This window comes from Stigmatopora argus, chromosome 13 (genome assembly GCF_051989625.1).
Source record: "Stigmatopora argus isolate UIUO_Sarg chromosome 13, RoL_Sarg_1.0, whole genome shotgun sequence".
In the NCBI taxonomy this organism is placed as follows: Eukaryota; Metazoa; Chordata; class Actinopteri; order Syngnathiformes; family Syngnathidae; genus Stigmatopora; species Stigmatopora argus.
The window spans coordinates 2,709,809-2,729,103 of record NC_135399.1 but is presented as its reverse complement, the minus strand read 5'-3'; the positions used below and the strand labels follow the sequence as shown (position 1 = coordinate 2,729,103).

Genomic DNA, 19,295 nt, shown 5'->3' with positions numbered 1-19,295 from the left:
GTCTCTAGAATTGCATCCTCTGTACATCTGAATTGCATACTCTAGACAGAAATGACACATTTTTTCATAAGCAGACATGAGGTGTTAACCAATTACGTCTGTCCTGTTTGAGACCTGAATGTGCTACCTGTATTCAAAATACTTATTTTCAAGTTCAACTACATTTATCTTCCCTTCTGTTCCCCGTGTAAAATGACACCAATATTTTGGGGAACTTTAAGACATCCGTGTAGAAATGTACATATCACTATGTATTTTGTTTAGAACTTCTAATTTATAATTATATATTTCTCCACTGATTTAACAGAAATGCATTAAAATATTTTACAGTTTGTTTTAAAAAAAATGTTTATCTATAGTGGTAAAATGTGCTGCTTTTGGAACACATTGATGAAAATTCACCTTCCTGAATTTTTGTTTCTACCCATTGTTTTTGCGGTGCTCGGATGATTCGCTGAAAGACGTTTCGCCGACGGACGTTTGACAGACGGACAGGTCGCCGAATGGACGTTCCACCGAACGGTCAATCGGCCGAGCGGAGGTTTCGCCGGCGCACTCGCCCCGCCCCCGGATCGTGTGTGTACAAGTTTTTCAACCTCGGCCCGCGGGCCATATACGGCCGTTACAGATAACATTCATTCAATAACAAGGGCATGTACTGCCCCCCGCTGGGCATATTTCTAAATACAAGGACACAGCATATAATGACAGCAATCATGTTAAATCCATCCATAAAACAGCATTTAATGATCAAATACAAATACTGGAGCTCTTTGGACATTAGAACCGAGCCCAGGGAAGTGAATTCCTCGGTAAAATGTCGCGATAAGGCAAAAAAACGTGTAAATACGACCATTCGCCAAACGGCTCAAAATGCGTTTAATGATTAAATACAAATACTAGTATTGTATATACAATTACTAGTATTTGTATTTAATCATTAAACGCTGTTTTCGGCTGGATTTGACCGAATTTGAGAGGATTTTGAGCCGTTTGGCGAATGGCCCTGTTCTTAAAATGGCCGACAAGCGACGACGTCTAGCTCCGTTGCCTCACAACGCGCATCGGATATCTAGTCTGTATACACGATACCTATGGGAATACCAAGCAAAAAAAAGGAAAACGACGAAGAATATGTGAATTTCCTTTGTCTTCTTTTAAATAAAATACAATACTAGTATTGTATATACAATTACTAGTATTTGTATTTAATCATTAAACGCTGTTTTCGGCTGGATTTGACCGAATTTGAGAGCATTTTGACCCGTTTGGCGAATGGTCGTATAGACGTTTTTTTGCCTTATCGCGACATTATCGCGACATTTTACCGAGGAATTCACTTCCCTGGGCTCGGTTCTAATGTCCAAAGAGCTCCAGTATTTGTATTTGATCATTAAATGCTTTTTTATAGATTGATTTAACATGATTGCTGTCATTATATGCCGTGTACTTGTATTTAGAAATATGCCCAGCGGGGGCAGTCAATGCCCTTGTTATTGCGGGGGGCAGGCAGTACATGCCCTTGTTATTCCTAAATGAATTTTATCTGTAACGGCCGTATATGGCCCGCGGGCCGAGGTTGAAAAAGTTGTACACACACGATCCGGGGGCGGGGCGAGCGCGCCGCCGAAACCTCCGCTCGCCCGTAAGGCCGAGCGGCCGTTCGGCCGATTGACCGTTCGGTGGAACGTCCATTCGGTGACCTGTCCGTCTGTCAAACGTCCGTCGGCGAAACGTCTTTCAGCGAATCATCCGGCCACGGTTTTTGCATGTCAAAAATGATCATAAGAAAGTATTATCATAAGAATATTAGTATGTTTTGTCCTTATTTTCACAGGCAACCAGTAGACTAATGCATATTCAAACGCTCTTGTGCAAAACACTAAGCTTTGATATCAATTTGAAAAAATACATAAATAAATGTCTACACACGCTGCCTCGGGTGTAGAGGTTCACTCGCCTGACTTTGGTGCGGGCAGGCGCTGGCTCAATTCCCGCTGGTGGCGGTATGATTGGGAGTGTGGATGGTCGTTTGTCTCTCTGTGTGCCCTAGGACTGACTGGCGACCAGTCTAGGGTGTAGTCTGCCTTTCGCCCAAAGACAGCTGGGTTATGTCAGGCCCAGGGCCAGACTGGTGGCGGGGTTTGCCTGCCATCCAATCACTGGCCCAGCCCCTGATGACTCAAGCGCTTCCAGGTGGGAGTCATTAGCCAGTGAGGAGTATTTAAGGCCACCAAGAACATGACCACACCGCTGGATCGTCTCATCAGTTCTACTGTTAGGTACCCTCTCCTCATTGCCTGCCTTGTTTGATCTACGACCTCTTGTTTGCGCCCAGGATCCCGACCACGCTCAGCCCCACGACCACGGACCATGGACTACGACTTCGCCTTCGCCCTCGTACACCCCACTCCGGACTTCCCGACGGACTTCACGGCGACCGACCATCCTTCTACGACCAACGACTCGTCTACGCTATCCCCTCTTGTTCCTTGCCCTTCGCGTGGACGATTCTAAATAAAGGATTGGAAAACCAGATTTGCAGCCCTTGCCTGCTTTGGGGTCCTCCATCCCCGATCGTAACAGCACGATCCAGCCAACATGGACCCCGCGGGCTCAGACCAAGCCCCCACCGACCAACCTGCGCCACTCACGGACCAGCACAGCCAAGCAATCCGCTTCCTTTTGACTGTGGTATCGAAAATAACTCAAACCTTCGAGTCCATACAGGCACAACTCACACCCTTGCCTCACTCACGGAGTGCACAGCCAACCCCAGCCGCGCAAGAGGTTACACCACTATCGGCGCGCCGCGAACCTATGGTCCCGCCGCGTGCCCCCTACAGTGGGAACCTCGCGCATGTCAGCAGTTCCTTGTTCAGTGCCGTTTGGTATTTGAACAACAATGCCTTACCTACAGCACAGACCGAGGCAAGATCGCTTACCTTATCGTCTGTCTTCGAGATAAGGCCCTGGCCTGGGCGAGCGCCGAATGGGAGCAGGGTTCCAACATATGCGCCTTCTACACCGAATTCACCGCGGAGATGCGAAAGGTCTTCGACCACTCGGTGCGCGGCCGGGAGGCAGCTGGGCGCTTAAGTTCTCTGAGACAAGGCGACCTGAGCGTCGCCAAATATTCAGTGGAGTTCCGCATTCTAGCCGCCGAAAGCGACTTCAATAACAGCGCCCTCCAAGACGCATTTCTGGGGGTGCTGAATGAGGTGATGCAGGATGAACTGGCATGCCGTGACGAGCCCGAGTCCCTTGACGCGCTTGTGGAATTGGCCATCAGGATTGATGGCCGACTACAGGGACGCCTAAGGCAGCGGAGAGGTGGCTCGCACGTGGGCGCCGTCTTCCGGTTTCCCCCCCGGCGGCTGCGCCTCCCCCTCCCTTGATGACGCCAGGGCCTATGTAAATAGGTCGCGCTGGGCTGTCAGAGGAGGAACGCTCACGACGCCGCCAGTTGTCTCTATGCTTTTACTGCGGCGAGGAGGGCCATCCCTCAAGAACATGCCCTCTCCGCCCGGTAAAAGCAAGGGGCTCACCAATAGGAAGGGAGGTCATGGTGAGCCTGGCTATTGGGTAATCCTCCCGTCGTTTTTTGCTGTCAGCATCTCTTTCCTGGGGGGAAGAACTCACAGCACCACCGCTCTGATCGACTGCGGAGCGGCCAAAAGTTTTACCGATCGTTCCGTGGTCTCTAAGCTTGGCATCGGGACTCGGGCTATAGATAAACCCCTGAAAATAACGGCACTGGACGGGCGTACCTTAGCCAGAGTGGAGTGACGGACGGACCCTGTTCTACTCCGCCTATCCGGGAACCACCAGGAGATAGCGTGCTTCTATGTTTTGGACTGCCCGGAGGTGACTATTGTTCTGGGCCTTCCTTGGTTGAGACGGCACAATCCGGTGATCGACTGGGGCGGACCCAAGGTGGTAGCCTGGAGCCCAGCCTGCCACACCAAGTGTCTCCAGTCAGCCCACTTAGCCACAAAGTCCGAGGCAAAACCCCCCTGACCTATCAGCAGTGCCTGAGTGCTATCGGGACCTTTCACAGGTTTTTAGCAAGGACCAGGCTTTGGCACTTCCCCCGCATCATCCGTATGACTGTGCCTTTAACATATTGCCAGGCGCTTCTCTTCCTAGGCGCCGGATCTACAACATCTCCAGGCCGGAGCGGGAGGCACTGGAGAACTACATCTCCGAAGCGCTAGCAACTGGACAGATTTGCCCATTCTCCTCCTGTCGGGGCGGGTTTTTTTTGGTCGACAAGAAGGACGGTTCGCTGCGCCCCTGTGTCGACTACCGAGGCCAGAACGAGATCACGGTCAAGGACAGCTACCCTTTGCCGCTCATCGATTCGGCCTTTGCACCGCTGCACGGTTCCTGCATTTTTACTAAGTTAGACCTCCGCAATGCTTACCATCTTGTCCGGATTCGGGAGGGGGACGAATGGAAGACGGCCTTCTCCACCCCCCAGTGCCACTTTGAATACCTGGTGATGCCTTTCGGACTCTGCAATACCCCAGCAGCGTTCCAGTCACTGATCAATGACGTCCTCCGAGATATGCTTAATCAGTTTTTATTCGTCTATCTGGACGATATCTTGATTTTTTCATGCAGCCTTCAGGAGCACGAGCAGCACGTGCGCCAGGTGTTGCAACGTCTCCTGTAGAACCACCTATACGTCAAGGCTGAGAAATGTGAATTCCATGTCTCGGAGACCACCTTTCTGGGGTACGTGGTGGCCGACGGGGAGATGCAGATGGATGCCACAAAGGTGGAGGCCGTAACTCAGTGGCCCAGGCCCAAGGGGGGAAAGGAGTTGCAACACTTTTTGGGGTTTGCAAACTTCTATAGGCGTTTCATTAGGAACTATAGCCGCGTCGCCGCCCCCCTCACAGCACTCACATCCACCAAACTCCCGTTCCGTTGGTTAGATGCAGCGGAGGTGGTGTTCAGTGACCTGAAGTCCCGTTTTACCGTTGCTCCCATCCTCGCCCACCCAGATCCTGAATTGCAGTTACAGGTGGAGGTCGACGCCTCGGAGGTGGGGGTCGGCGCTGTCCTCTCCCAGCGCAAACAGGCGGATGGGAAGTTGCACCCCTGCGAATTTCCCCCGTAAGCTGTCTCCAGCAGAATGCATCTACGGCAGGGGTCTCAAACTCGCGGCCCGCGGGCCAATTGCGGCCCTCGGGACGATAATTTGCGGCCCCCGTCGTAAAATGAAAGATTAATGTTCGTGTGGCCCGCAAGATTGATATGAATGACACTTGTTGTGTTCGGAGCTGAATGGACCAATCACGGTGAGGTATACGGCTCTGGAGGGCGGGACATCGGCCAGGCTGTCCAGTGCCTCGCTCACTCACTCATTCATTCCTCCAATCAGCTGGGCGGAGGAGAATACATGAAGCCGATCACTCCGCTCGGCGCGCACACTCCTCCGCTGCTCTCAGCATAGAACTGAATGAGGCGCTATGATCCGTGATCCAACCTGTGTCAGTGTCAGTAGCCATCTCCGCGAGTGAAACTTAAACTTAACAGTAAGTGTGTTAACATGACACTTGAGAAATTTGGAGAACTGCCGTAATCCAATACGATCGGAGAGCGAAAGTGTGCATGCGCCACAGACCCGCGCGACTGAAAGTTAAGTTCAACCCGAGACTCATTCCAAGTGGAAACACATATTACAGAGCCCCAGAGATGTCTCTTTCAAAGCCTGCCGTGAAGAGAAAGGTCAGTGATGAGCACAGACAGTTTCAAGAAAAGTGGGGAGTGCAATATTTCTTTGTTGAACACAGGGGCACCTCGACGTGTCTCATTTGCACTGAAAAAGTTGCGTTGCACAAGGAATACAATTTGAAACGTCATTATACTACGAGACATGCTGAGGAGTACGAAAAATACCAAGGAGATGAGAGAGCCAACCAGGTTGCCAGTCTTACAACACGTCTTCTGAGGCAACAGGATTTCTTCAAGAAGGCTACCAAAGACAGTAATGCAGCAGTCGAAGCTAGCTACGCCATTTGTGAGTTGATTGCTAAAGCAGGAAAGCCATTCACAGAAGGTGAATTCATCAAAAAGTGCATATTACAGGTTGCACATATTGTCTGTCCAGAAAAGGAAAGTCAGTTCAACCACACCAGCCTTTCTGCCAACACTGTGGCAGAGCGCATTTCTCACCTGTCAAGTGACATTTATGATCAAATGTGTGAGAAAGCACAATGTTTCAGTGTATATTCAGTGGCTCTTGATGAGACCACAGACATCACAGACACTGCCCAGCTCGCAATATATATGTCCGTAGTGTTGATGACAATTTTGAAGTAATGGAGGAGTTGCTCACAGTAATTCCAATGCATGGCCAGACCACCGCTAAGGAAATATTTCACCAGCTGTGTGATGCCATTGAGAATGCCGGTTTGCCATGGAAGAGCTTTGTTGGAATAACAACCGATGGAGCCCCATCAATGACAGGGAGGAAGAATGGACTGGTAGCACTTGTTCAAAAAAAACTGGAAGAGGAGGGTGTGGAGGAGGCCATAGCTCTGCACTACATTATCCATCAGCAGGCCCTTTGCAGCAGATGCCTGAAGTTTGACAATGTGATGTCTGTCGTTGTGAAATGCATCAACCAAATCAGATCCAGGGGCTTAAAGCACAGAAGGTTCCGTGCTTTTTTAGAGGAAATGGAGTCAGAATATGGGGATGTGCTCTACTTCACTGAGGTACGTTGGCTCAGCAGGGCAAACATGTTGAAGAGATTTTTTGAGTTGAGAGCAGAAGTAAAAGACTTCATGGAGATAGACGGGGTTGCTGTTCCTGTGCTAAGTGATCCCAAATGGCTCATGGACTTAGCTTTTCTTGTTGATATCACACATGAGCTTAATGTACTGAACAAGAAGCTACAAGGCCAGGGGCAACTTGTCAGTGCTGCCTATGACAACGTGAGAGCATTCTGCACTAAACTTGTGTTATGGAAAGCCCAGCTCTCTCAGACAAACCTTTGCCATTTCCCAGCATGCAAGGCTCTTGTGGATGCAGGCACACCATTCAGTGGTGAGAAGTACGTTGAGGCCATTTCGAAGCTACAGGAGGAATTTGATCACAGATTTGCAGACTTCAAGACACACAAAGCCACATTTCAAATTTTTGCGGACCCCTTCTCCTTTGATGTGCAAGATGCCCCTCCTGAGCTTCAAATGGAGCTCATTGACCTGCAGTGCAACTCTGCACTCAAAGCTAAGTTCAGGGAGGTGAGTGGAGAAGCAGACAAGCTTGGGCAATTTTTGAGAGAGTTGATCCCCAGCTTCCCTGAACTTTCCCGAATGTTCAAGCGGACCATGTGCCTTTTTGGGAGCACATACTTGTGTGAGAAGCTCTTCTCCACCTTGAACTTCAATAAGTCCAAGTACAGGTCCAGACTTACTGATGAGCATATTCAAGCTCTACTGAGGGTCTCCACTGCTTCCTCCCTCAAGCCAAATGTGACTCAGCTATGTGAGAAGAAGCGCTGCCAGGTCTCTAGCAGCAAGAAGTAGGCAAGAGAAGCCGTGTTCAGAATATTTCATGTTCAATGTTCCATTCAAGTTCAGAAAGTTTAAGGTTAAAGAGCTGTTAATACAGACATTTGAAACGGAATAAAAATAATTCATTTTCTCTACTTAGCCAGCCAGTGTATATCTACTGTATGCTCATTATTATTATTTTATTTTTGTATTACTGATTGATTTATTTTTTATTCATCTTTAAGTTAATTTATCTAATTCATTATTTTTTTTCAAAAAATAAAGATATTTGATAACGTTGGAATGTTTTCTCAGCGCTTTTCTTGTGGAAATCCTGATGCGGCCCAGTCTCACCCAGACTTGGCCTCTAGCGGCCCCCAGGTAAATCGAGTTTGAGACCACTGATCTACGGCATTGGGGACCGGGAACTGCTCGTGGTGAAGATGGCTCTGGAGGAATGGCGACACCACCTGGAAGGGGCTAGCCAGCCGTTCACGGTTCTGACGGACCACAAGAACCTGGAATACCTCAAGTTGGCCCGGAGGTGTAACCCACGCCAGGCAAGGTGGAACATGTTTTTCAGTAGGTTTAATTTCGCGCTGAACTATATTTCAGGTTCCAGGAACGGGAAGTCAGTTGCGTTATCCCGCGTTTTCCAGTCCCTGAACTCGGAGGAGGAGCCCCCAATTATCCTACCTCCCTCCTGCATGGTGGCTAGTATGAGGACGGGGCTGGAGGCCGAAGCATTGAGGGCCCAAGAGCTGGAGCCGGACCCAAGAAGAGGTCAGCATAAGGACCTGTATGTTCCGACCCCAATGCAGCCCAAGGTGCTAGAATGGGCCCACACCTCCCGCCTGACCTGCCACCCGGGGGTTTCCCGCACACAGGCGATATTGCGCCAATGCTTTTGGTGGCCGACATTAAGGGCAGATACACGATCTTTCGTATCTGCCTGCCAAGTGTGCGCGCACAACAAATCCTCCACCAAGCCGAGCTCCAGTCTACTGCTCCCACGCCAAATTCCTAGCCGTCCCTGGTCTCATATTGCGGTCGACTTCGTTACGGGCCTTCCTAAATCCCAGGGTAACACCTTCATACTCACCATAGTCGACCGGTTTTCCAAGGCGGCCCACTTCATCACCCTCCGAAAACTACCTTCAGCCCAGGAGACAGCCGCCCTCCTTACGCAGCATGTTTTCCGCCTGCATGGAATCCCAGCCGACATGGTCTCCGACCGGGGTCCACAGTTCATTTCTCACGTCTGCTCTGCCTTCTTTTCAGCCCTTAAGATCACCGCAAGCCTCTCCTCGGGATATCATCCGCAGTCAAACGGTTAGTGTGAGCGCACAAATCAGCAGTTGGAGGCAGCGATTCGCTGCGCCACCCATGCCCACCTAACCACCTGGAGCGAACATCTGCCCTGGATCGAGTATGCCCACAACTCCCACCCTAACGCCTCCTCCAACCTGTCCCCTTTCGAGTGCTCCCTAGGCTACCAACCCCCCTTATTTCCTTCCCTGGAGACAGATATTGCCGTGCCCTCCGTCCAGGAACACATGACCAGATGTGGCCGTATCTGGGAAAGGGCCCGGGCTGCGCTTCAGCACGCGCCCGCTCGTGCCCAGAAGCAGGCCAACCGCCGTCGTGCCCCCGTACCAGCCTACGTTGTTGGCCAAAAGGTATGGCTGTCCATTCGAGATCTTCCCCTAAGGACTGAGTTCCGGAAGCCGTCCCCCCGCTTCATTGGTCCCTACGAGATCAAATGGGTAATAAACCCATGCGCCGTGCGCCTTAAGCTCCCACCGCCCCTCCGCATCCACCCCACCTTCCATGTTTCCCAAATCAAACCAGTCACGACGAGCCCGCTGTTGTTTGCGCCCAGGATCCCGACCACGCTCAGCCCCATGACCACGGACTACGACTTCGCCTTCTCCCTCGTACACCCCACTTTGGACTTCCCGACGGACTTCAGGGCGACCGACCATCCTTCTACGACCAACGAATCGTCTATCCTATCCCCTCTTGTGCCTTGCCCTTCGCGTGGACGATTCTAAATAAAGGATTCGAAAACCAGATTTGCAGCCCTTGCCTGCTTTGGGGTCCTCCATCCCCGATCGTAACAGGTTAGGCTCCAGCAAACCCCGCAACCCTTTCGAGGAAGGACGGTGCGGAAGATGAATGAATGAATGGCAACACTTTTTCAACCTATTTAACAATTTCTCACTTACTAGATTTCCTTCATATGTCGCGTATTGGCCCTCAAATGAATAGAACAACCCACATACTACATAAACATTTTGTTTATAACCCTAATATTCCAGCACTTGCATTTGCAAACTATCCGGATCTCTGGCACATGTCTGAAATTTGTTACTTTGATTCATAGATGATTCAGGGAGAAATTGACAAAAATACCTTATTAAAAATAGTGTATTCTTTTTCATATGTAGGTCCATTGCATATTGGATGTGGTTCATGAAGTGCTACACCATCAGCGCCGTTTGGAGAATATTTGGCAAAACCGAAAGGTCCGCCTGCACCAGAGACTGCAGCTGTGTGTATTCCAGCAGGATGTTCAACAGGTATAGTGTACCCACCTTACCCTCACCGCACATATGTACATACATACATACATACATACTAGTTGAAAATAATATCAAAAACCAAGAGGGAAGAGTATTTATTGAAACCCACAATGGAGTTTCTAATGCTGTGATGACATGTTTCCCATCAGCTCTATTCATCTATCTGTTTCTCAAAACCCAAAACACTTCTAGGATCTGAGTGAACCATTTCCCCACTGGCAAAATGACCATGATGAAAGGATTCCTAAATACAGTCGCTCCCCTACTTACGAACATTCGAGTTACGAACAACGGTACATACGAACATGTCTGCGCGTATGTCGAAAAATGTTCGGAAAGAGATGCTGTAAGTTAGATTTTGTATTGCAGGCCTTTTTCCGAGTAGTGCTTCTTTCCGCCACTAATACCGACGCTTGGCGCAGTGAGAGCTCACCCAGCATCCACCTTCCTCTGCCTCTGGAGGAGGGAGAAACGCCTGTCCCCATGAAGAAATTTGAGACGAAACTCTTGGCCGAGAGGTTTTCACTCATAGATAAAGCCATCGCACTCTTCAAGCAGTAAGACCCAAATATTGAACGTTGCACAAAGGTTGCAAATCAATTGAATGATGCCATACAGTGCTACCTCATCATTTATGATGAAAAAAAGAAGAAAACTGTGCAATCGTCGTTAGATCGCTTCTTTCGGCCAGTTTCTAGTAAATCCTTGAAGGAAGATACTCATCAACCCTCATCTTCTTCTCCTCGACCCTCAACTTCTTCCTACATTGAAGTAACTTTTGAAGCCCATTCCAACGACGACGAAGACCCTCTCATGATATAAAATCCTCCTCTTCCTCCTCCATCATCTCCTTAAGCATCGAGTACATCTTCCAAAAGTAAGTTAAACTTCATTTTAGCAATTTACGAACGAATTCACCTTACAAACGATCGTTCGGAACGTAACTCGTTCGTAAGTTGGGGAGCGTCTGTACCGTATTTACTTGCATAGGAGCCACTTTTGTATGGCTTATATGGGCATAAATACACGAAATGCACGGAACTGCAAGTAGTCAATGCCATGACACGTTGACGTCATGACGCAATGGCGCCATGATGTCATGACACAATGTCACCGTGACGTCATGACGCAAAACAATGCGGCCGATACGATCGTTTATTTCAAAATAGAGAAAAGATAAACAGATGAAACGCTAAACAAAATGTATTTTGACATCTATGAATATAATTCAAGGCAAAAATAAACCTTATTTTGCATAAAATGTGAAAAAACTCACTTGTGCCAGCCACTACTCGCTAAGGGTGTCGCCATCTTACCGTAGTTAAACGTGCTCTGACTTGCCAGATGCAAGTACACTGTCTGCTATTGCTCACTTGAGGCGCCGCCATCTTCCCGTAGTTAAACGTGCTCTGACAGTAGCGGTTACCTTGTCATCACATCTCAATAGTTAAGGGTGATCGAAGGTCTTGCGGGCGATCGTTAAAATATAACCCTTGATACCTGTGTAGTGTGCATGCTATTATTGCACCCAGAGACTTGGTGAACACTACGTATACCGCTATGGGCATATTTCCTGGTTGTGCTTACGTTACTTCCTTTTTGAATTTGTCTACGTGCAGACAACACCATCTTTTTCGGAACAATGAAAGAAAATGATTATTCATCTGTGATTATGAAATAAAACAAAATTCTGCTTTGATTTTTTTCTTTTTATTTCTTGTTCGAAAGTGACAACTATTGTAGTAATATGAACCATCCAAAGAAATCGAGATATTTCGACATTAGAAGCAATTTGGCCGCCACAACATCTTAAACTTCTGGTAAGAAAATTGAAATTTCTGTCATTAAAAAGAGAGACTTATTTATTTTTTCAAATTGAATAATTTGATATTTTTTTGCATTTACAAAAACAGGCATTCAGTAATCCCTCGAATATTGCGACTTCAACTTTCACGGCTTCACTACATCGCAGATTTTTTTCAGGGGGAATTTTTTTTTTAAATACAATTTTGGTGAAAATTGAGAACCGGGACGGCTTATACGCGAGAAATTGTAAAATTCAACAATTTTAAGGCAATTTTAAAGGTGCGGCTTACACACGCAGGCGGCTTATATGCGAGTAAATACGGTATATGGACAAAAATAATCAGGTTTTAGGGGTTAGCATTAACATTTAACCGTTTAACTGTACAATCAAATTGATTGAAATGGGAAACATTAGTCGATATCATATTTAAGCTATGCCACTTAATTAAAGGAGTAAATGACGACGTTTAAAAATTATTTGCAGTTTAATATAATACTAAAAACTGTTTCTACTTAAGTCGCCATTGTTGTTTACCCAGCAAATTGGTGATATAAAACAACGTGGCAGTGATTTAGTGATGGGCTTTTAACCATTAAGCCTTTACTGTTTATGTGAATGTAAAACCAAAAAATGAAGGCTGATCAAGACAGAGTTAAAAATCAAACTGATAATGAAGACAATTAGGAGAAATCTTTAGTTGGTCAGGTTCGATGGGGTGTCACAGATGCTAACATGACATATATATGACCCAAAAGGGTCATGTCAAGCAGCCTTGTGGATTAGTGTCAGTTTAACAGAGATCCACTTTATTGGCTCAAAAAGAAAGTTATTATTATGGGAACTTTCAGAGAAAAAACAACTTTAGCAACTTCCAACCACAACTGAAAAAGTACGCTCCTCAATGTCGATTTATAATTTTCATAGTGAAATTGAAATGACAAACCAGGAGTACACCCTTCTGCAATTTTTTTACTATCTTTCCATTGCACAACATTGGAGAATATGAAGTAGTCACTGTACAACTTGGATGAAAACAGAAATTTATTGGCTCTTCAAAATAACTCAAAACACAGCAATGAATGTGTGAAATCCTTCCAACAAAAGTAAATACACCCCGAGTGCAAATCTTAAAATTTGCCTAGAATTGGGACCAATTAGGCATTTCCCCTCCCTCTGTAATGTTACTACTTATTGCAGGGGTCGGCAAACTATAACGTTGGAAAGAGCTATATTGACCGAAAAAAAACATTAAAAGCTTTATTATGAAGGTAGAGCTGGGCAATATGACACAAATTGTTATCACGCAAAAAATGAATCGATATCGATAATTATCAGGATAACCATTACAACTTTTTTTTTCAAATTTGAAACTTCAAACTTCTTTGAATAAGTAAATAAATTACTTTCCTCCTTGTTTAAATATGAAAGTAACTGTTACCTCACTTTATGAGAAAACAGAATATGAAATATGATGATTTGAAAAAATATTTTTGTTCTGTTGTGCAATAAAGATAAGACAACTCCCTCCTTACAGTATGAAAAGTTGACAGGCATCTTTATTTTTTATAAATTTGCCTTCAAACCAAAAGTTACTGTGCAATATGAAATACATAAAATAATCAACTGAAGACATCATCACCTTTAGCAAGCGGATTATTTTCAGCCTCACAAAAAGAAACTGTAAATTTACCTCATATGGCCATTTCAAAAAAAAAAGTTGGATGAACTTACCCCATTTCAACCTAGGATAACAAGTTTTACATTTTGGCAATGTTTTCAGAACATTTTCATAAAATGGGGAAACACCTTGATATCATGTAAGAAAAATATTACAGGCTGTCCTCAAATGAGGACACTGGGTTAAGGACATTTTCAATAAGGTGTGCACAGGTGAAGCATTTAAAAAAAAAGAATGAAAATGCCAGGGAGAATTCACTTTTTGTGGATCGGCTCTGTGTTTTGCATCTCATTTTGCCCGTGTTATTGTCCTTTTGCGTTAATGCTCCGTGTTAGCCTTTATTGCTAGCCAAGCTAAAAACACATTTCCTTATCATACTCTTACTCCTGAGCGTTGGTTTAGAACTAGTGCTCATGTCGAAACAGTGCCCCTGTTTTCTGTGGTGGTAGGGTAATTGCATTTTAAGATTATCGAAAGCTTTAATTATTATTGTTGACAGAAAAACTTTTTTTTCATTCATTCATTTGCTGAACCACTTTATCCTTACTAGGGTCATGGGGGGTGCTGGAACCTATCCCAGCTGACTTCAGGACAGAGGCGGGGGACACCCTGAACCGGTGGCCAGCGGATCGCAGGGCACAAGGAAACGGACAACCATGCACACTCCCACCCATACCTAGGGGCAATTTAGAGTGTCCAATCAGACCACCATGCATGTTTTTGGAATGTGGGTGGAAACCGGAGTACCCAGAGGAAACCTACGCAGACCCAGGGAGAACATGCAAACTCCATACAGGTGGACGTGACCTGGATTTGAACCGAGGACCCCAGAGCTGTGAGGCCGACGCGCTATCCACTCACTCCACTGGGCCACCCATGAAATGAACTGTTTACTAATAAACCACTACAGTACAATACCTGTGATTAATCTTGTGTTGTGGCCCTTTCATGGATACGATTTTCATAAATATAAGTTATTTTTCTCCTTTTCAGGTTATGGACTGGATTGAAAACCATGGTGAGGCTTTCCTCAGCAAACACACTGGGGTGGGGAAATCCCTTCATCGAGCTCGAGCGCTGCAGAAACGACATGACGACTTCGAAGATGTTGCTCAGGTTTGACATTGTTTTCTATTTCATTTTTTGGGGGAAAAGATCAAATGATTTTAAAATGCATGAGTTTATCGTCATTGCAAAGACACTCAAATTAGTGGATTATGTCACTGTCAACAATACACTTACCATGTGGGTGATTTTGATCTACCGTATTTTTTCACATATATGACTTATTTGCAACTATGAAAAAAATGATGACTGAATCTAGTGTACGGCTTATATGTGCACAAATTAGACTTGACATGCAGGAAACTGCAAGGTGTTACGATTGGGGATAGATGACCCCAAAGCAGGCAAGGGCAGGAGCACCGAACGCTACCATCGCGGCCTGGGCAACTCCCTGGATGAACTAATCCGCGTTCCAGTGGCAGCTCTAGCGCTCCTGAGGGTAATCCTCGGGCGCCTGAGGTGAAAAAGAAGAAGAAGAGGGCAGCAGGTCTGGATATCGAATCTTTTATTAGAGTTGTCCCAGAGAAGGGCAAGGCACAGAACAGAGTAGCGTCGGCGAGTAGTTAGTCGTGGAAGGAAGGTCAGTAACCGTGAAGTCCGTCGTGAAGTCCGTCGTGAAGTCCAGAGTGGAGGGTACAAAGAGTGTTGTCCGTGGTCCGTGGTCGTGGGGCTGAGCGTGGTCGGAATCCTGGGAGCAAAAACAAGAGGTCGTAGATCAATAAAGGCAGGCGAGGAGAAAATACGAGAGGGTACCTAACAGTGAACTGATAAGACGATCCAGCAGCCTGGTCATGATCTTCTTGGCTTTATATATTCCCCACTGGCTGATGAGTCACACCTGGAAACGTTTGAGTGATTAGGGGCTGGGCCTGTGATTGGGTGGCAGGCACAACCAGCCACCAATCTGGTCCGGGTCCTGACACAAGGTGACAGAGATGAAACGGCATAACGCCATGCGCAGCTGTGTATGATGACAATAGGCTTTTGATTATTCGATGATGATGATGATAAAGCCTATGTCTGAACAGAACAGAAGACAATGCGGCCGATACGGTCACTTATTTAAAAATAGAGAAAAGATAATATGCGATTATATGCGCATAAAAACACGACATGCAAAAAAACGACATGCAAAAAAAACTGCAAATTGACGGCGCCACGACACGATGACGTCACTTCAAGATGGCGCGCTTGCGTCAGCGCGTGACGTCACGAGTTCAGCCGATAATTTCATTTATTTCAAAATAGAGAAAAGATAAACAGTAAACAAAATTTATATTGACGTCTATGAATGAAATTCAAGAAAAAAAACGTATCTTGCATAAAACGTGAAAAAACACACTTATTGTGGTGGGGTTTGCATGTCCCAGTGATCCTTGGAGCTATGTTGTCAAGGACCTTGTGCCCCTGGTAGGGTCACCCATGGCAAACTGTTTTGAGGTGAGGGATTAGACAAATAATTCCTCAGAAAACCTATTATGACGAGAAAGACCAATGGACTACGATTTACCGCGGGTCACCGGGTTCCCACTCTGGAGCCATGCCCAAAAGAGGGGCTAGATGGCGAGCGCCTGGTGGCCGGGCTAGCAAACTGTATCTATAGGGAGCTGCACAAGAAAATATATTGTTGTGTTGATTTAATAGTGGTTTTCTCAACATGACTGAAGGAGGAGAAAAAATGGATTTGGTTGCAGATTTACTGTCAAAGCCATTTTCAAGACGGACTTTTCAAGAAAAGCTGGACATCTTTAAGAAAGGTTGGACAACTCCAAAGCTAGCAAGCCTGTCACAACCGGGAAAAGCATTTGTCGGTCACTTTCAGTCCACTAACTACGAGCGGTACCCCTGGCTCACACTCCGAAGAACACTGCAAATTGTATTGCTGGGAGTGCTTGTTATTTGGCATAGATCGACATGGTGTTTGGAGCAACACTGGATTTGTAAATTTGACTTGCCTAACCAAGGCAGCACCGAGACACCAAAGCACTGCCAGACGCTTTCTCCAGCTTAACGCACAGCCACAGAACACTATTCGATCTGCCTTGTCTAAGAACAGAACTGACTGTAATCTACGTCAGGGATGATTTTGCAGCAACATCTCCCCTCTGATCTCCTTGACTTCCTTCATCAGAAAAATCTGAGTGAGAGCACGGGCAGCTGTACACATTTGTGTGTTTGGCGGTGACCATCCACGTGTCCACTGCTTCTGTCGAACAGACATTTTCAGCCCTAAATCAAATAAAAACTTATGCTAGAAATACGACAGGATAGGCTCGACTTTTAGCATTAGCTTCGATGGCGATAGAAAATAACTTCTTGATGCAACTGAATTGCAAGGACAATCTGGGGAGACAACAGTTGGAACCTTCACGAGGTGTCTCCCGAGAGGCCGCCCGCCGCGGCCTGCGAATCCAACACAACCACCCAGAGATGCCACCCAGGAACATGGCGCCCTATGTTTTTCATCCAGCCGGAGACGTCCGCCCTGCCCCACACCTCCGGTTACTCCTCCTAAGGGCAGGCGACGTCGAGGAGAACCCGGGACCTACCTGCCCGGGATGCTCTAAGACGATCCGTCGTGACTTCACCCCACTGGTCTGCAACGCTTGCCGACGAAATTTCCACAGGACCTGTAGCGGCCTGACCCGAACCCAGATAAAGAGTCATCAAGGCTTTCTCTGCGGATCCTGTTCCGGAAATGCCGTCGTGCCGTCACTTCCGCGCACAGCCTACGTGGGACCGAAAGAAAAATGCTGTGTCTGCAAAATCTCCTTCTCCCCTACCATCTCCCCCATCCCCTGCTCGAACTGCCCCAACAAATCCCACCGCTCTTGCTCTGGACTACCTCGCTCCCAAATTAATGCAAACTGGCTATGCCCGACCTGCTCACCACCCCCGACACAACAATCCTCCACACACCAAACAGCCATAACAACACACCAACCTATAAACGCAAACTGCCCCACCTGTAATAACAAATTAATCGTTTCACGCTCTCCCCTGACATGTAGATCCTGCAAACGTGGATTCCACCTCAAATGTGCCCCTGAAACCAGACACGCTTTAACCATACTTCGCAGGAACAATAACTGGTGCTGCCAGAGCTGTCTGAACCTGAAACCCTCCCACCCTCAACAACCCACAGATAGGATTGCCGATCTACCGGAGGCACGGAAAGCCGGTCTCACCATCCTTCAATGGAACTGTGACTACCTGGCGACCAAGACTACCGAACTGAAAGAGGTGACGGCACGTCTAAAAATTGACATCCTCCTCCTCCAGGAAACAAAACTGGGACTCGAAGACCCGACGCCTCAGCTCGACGGTTATAACGTGATTCGCCAAGACCGTGAGGGCTCAGGCACAAAACAGCGACGAGGCGGGGGTCTCCTTGTCTACCTGAGATGCGGCATCCCCTACTCCATCCTTCCAGCGTCCCTATCAGGCCCCCTCGAACTCCAGCATATCCACATTCCCATCGCCCGCAGGCGGCACCTCTCACTGGTCAACGCCTACATCCCCCCGGCGACATCGGATTATTGTCCTGCCCCCCAAGATTTCTCCTGGTTAAACTCGCTCCCCACGGAGCATGGCCTGATCTGCGGGGATTTCAACGCGCACCACCCGACCTGGGATATACTTGCCAAGACAGATCCCAGGGGTAACGCAATCCATCAATGGGTCGATGACCATGACCTAACTCTCCTTAATGACGGCGTGTGGACACGGACTGCCAGATACCAACAAGGAGCAGGCATGAGTGCCCCCGACCTAACGATCACTGACCCCACCACGGCCGAACATCTGCAATGGGAACCCATCGACGAGATGACCTCCGACCACAGACCGATTCTGATTAGGTGGAACCGTGCTCTCCGTGTCGAATGCCAACAAAGAAGAGTACGACCCAACTTCTCGAAAGCTGACTGGAAGAGGTATCGTACCATCCTCATGGATTGCCTACCCGTAATCTCCGCAGCAGCCACAGCCCCGGAAAAACTCTCCCTCCTAGTGCAACACATGAAAGAGGCAGCAGCACTTACAATACCGGTCAAAGTTATCCGCCAGAAGGAGCTCCCATGGTTGACACAGGACCTGAAGGACCTCATCCGCGAAAGGAATCGACTACGTCGAGACCTCCAACAAAATAGGAAAGAATGGATAGCACTCTGTCAACAGATCAAACAAAAAACCACTGAAGCGAAAAGGAACGCATGGCGCTTACACCTCACCAAGATCGCCGAGACAAGATCTACGGGACAAGCCTGGTCCTTAGTAAAATCCCTCTCAGGCACCAAAACACAACAATCTGGCGAGTCCCTGGTCTACAAGAACAAGGAGTACGTGAGTGACCGAGCCAAAGCAACAGCATTTATCAGGGAATATGCCTCGGTCAGCGGACGCAAGAGTGACAAGCGGAGCAGACGAGCAGTGCGTTCTCTACGTACAGCTACCCGCAGACTGCTCGGCTCACCGCGACAAGTCCTCGAGCTCCCGTTCACCGATGCTGAACTGCAGACAGCGCTGTCCCAACTTAAAGCGGGTAAGGCAGCTGGACCCGACGACATAGCCCCGGACCTTCTAAAAAATCTTCCGGCAAACATCCTTCCCGAACTACTCCATATCGTCAACACCAGCTGGCTAGAGGG

The 19,295-nt window shown here is 47.4% G+C and overlaps 1 protein-coding gene across 18 annotated transcripts in view; it reads left to right on the top strand.

Moving 5' to 3' along the window:
* The window catches only part of kalrna (kalirin RhoGEF kinase a), a 295,388-nt gene that overhangs the window by 76,798 nt on the left and 199,295 nt on the right, over positions 1-19,295 (top strand). For all 18 annotated transcript variants that reach the window (XR_013304510.1, XR_013304507.1, XR_013304509.1 and 15 more), the window contains 2 exons: positions 9,962-10,093; positions 14,575-14,697. Coding sequence is in view for 10 of the 18 variants with exons in the window: in XM_077616400.1 (XP_077472526.1) it covers positions 9,962-10,093; positions 14,575-14,697 (255 nt within the window). In the remaining 8 variants the exon portion in view is untranslated. The remainder of the gene's footprint in view (positions 1-9,961; positions 10,094-14,574; positions 14,698-19,295) is intronic.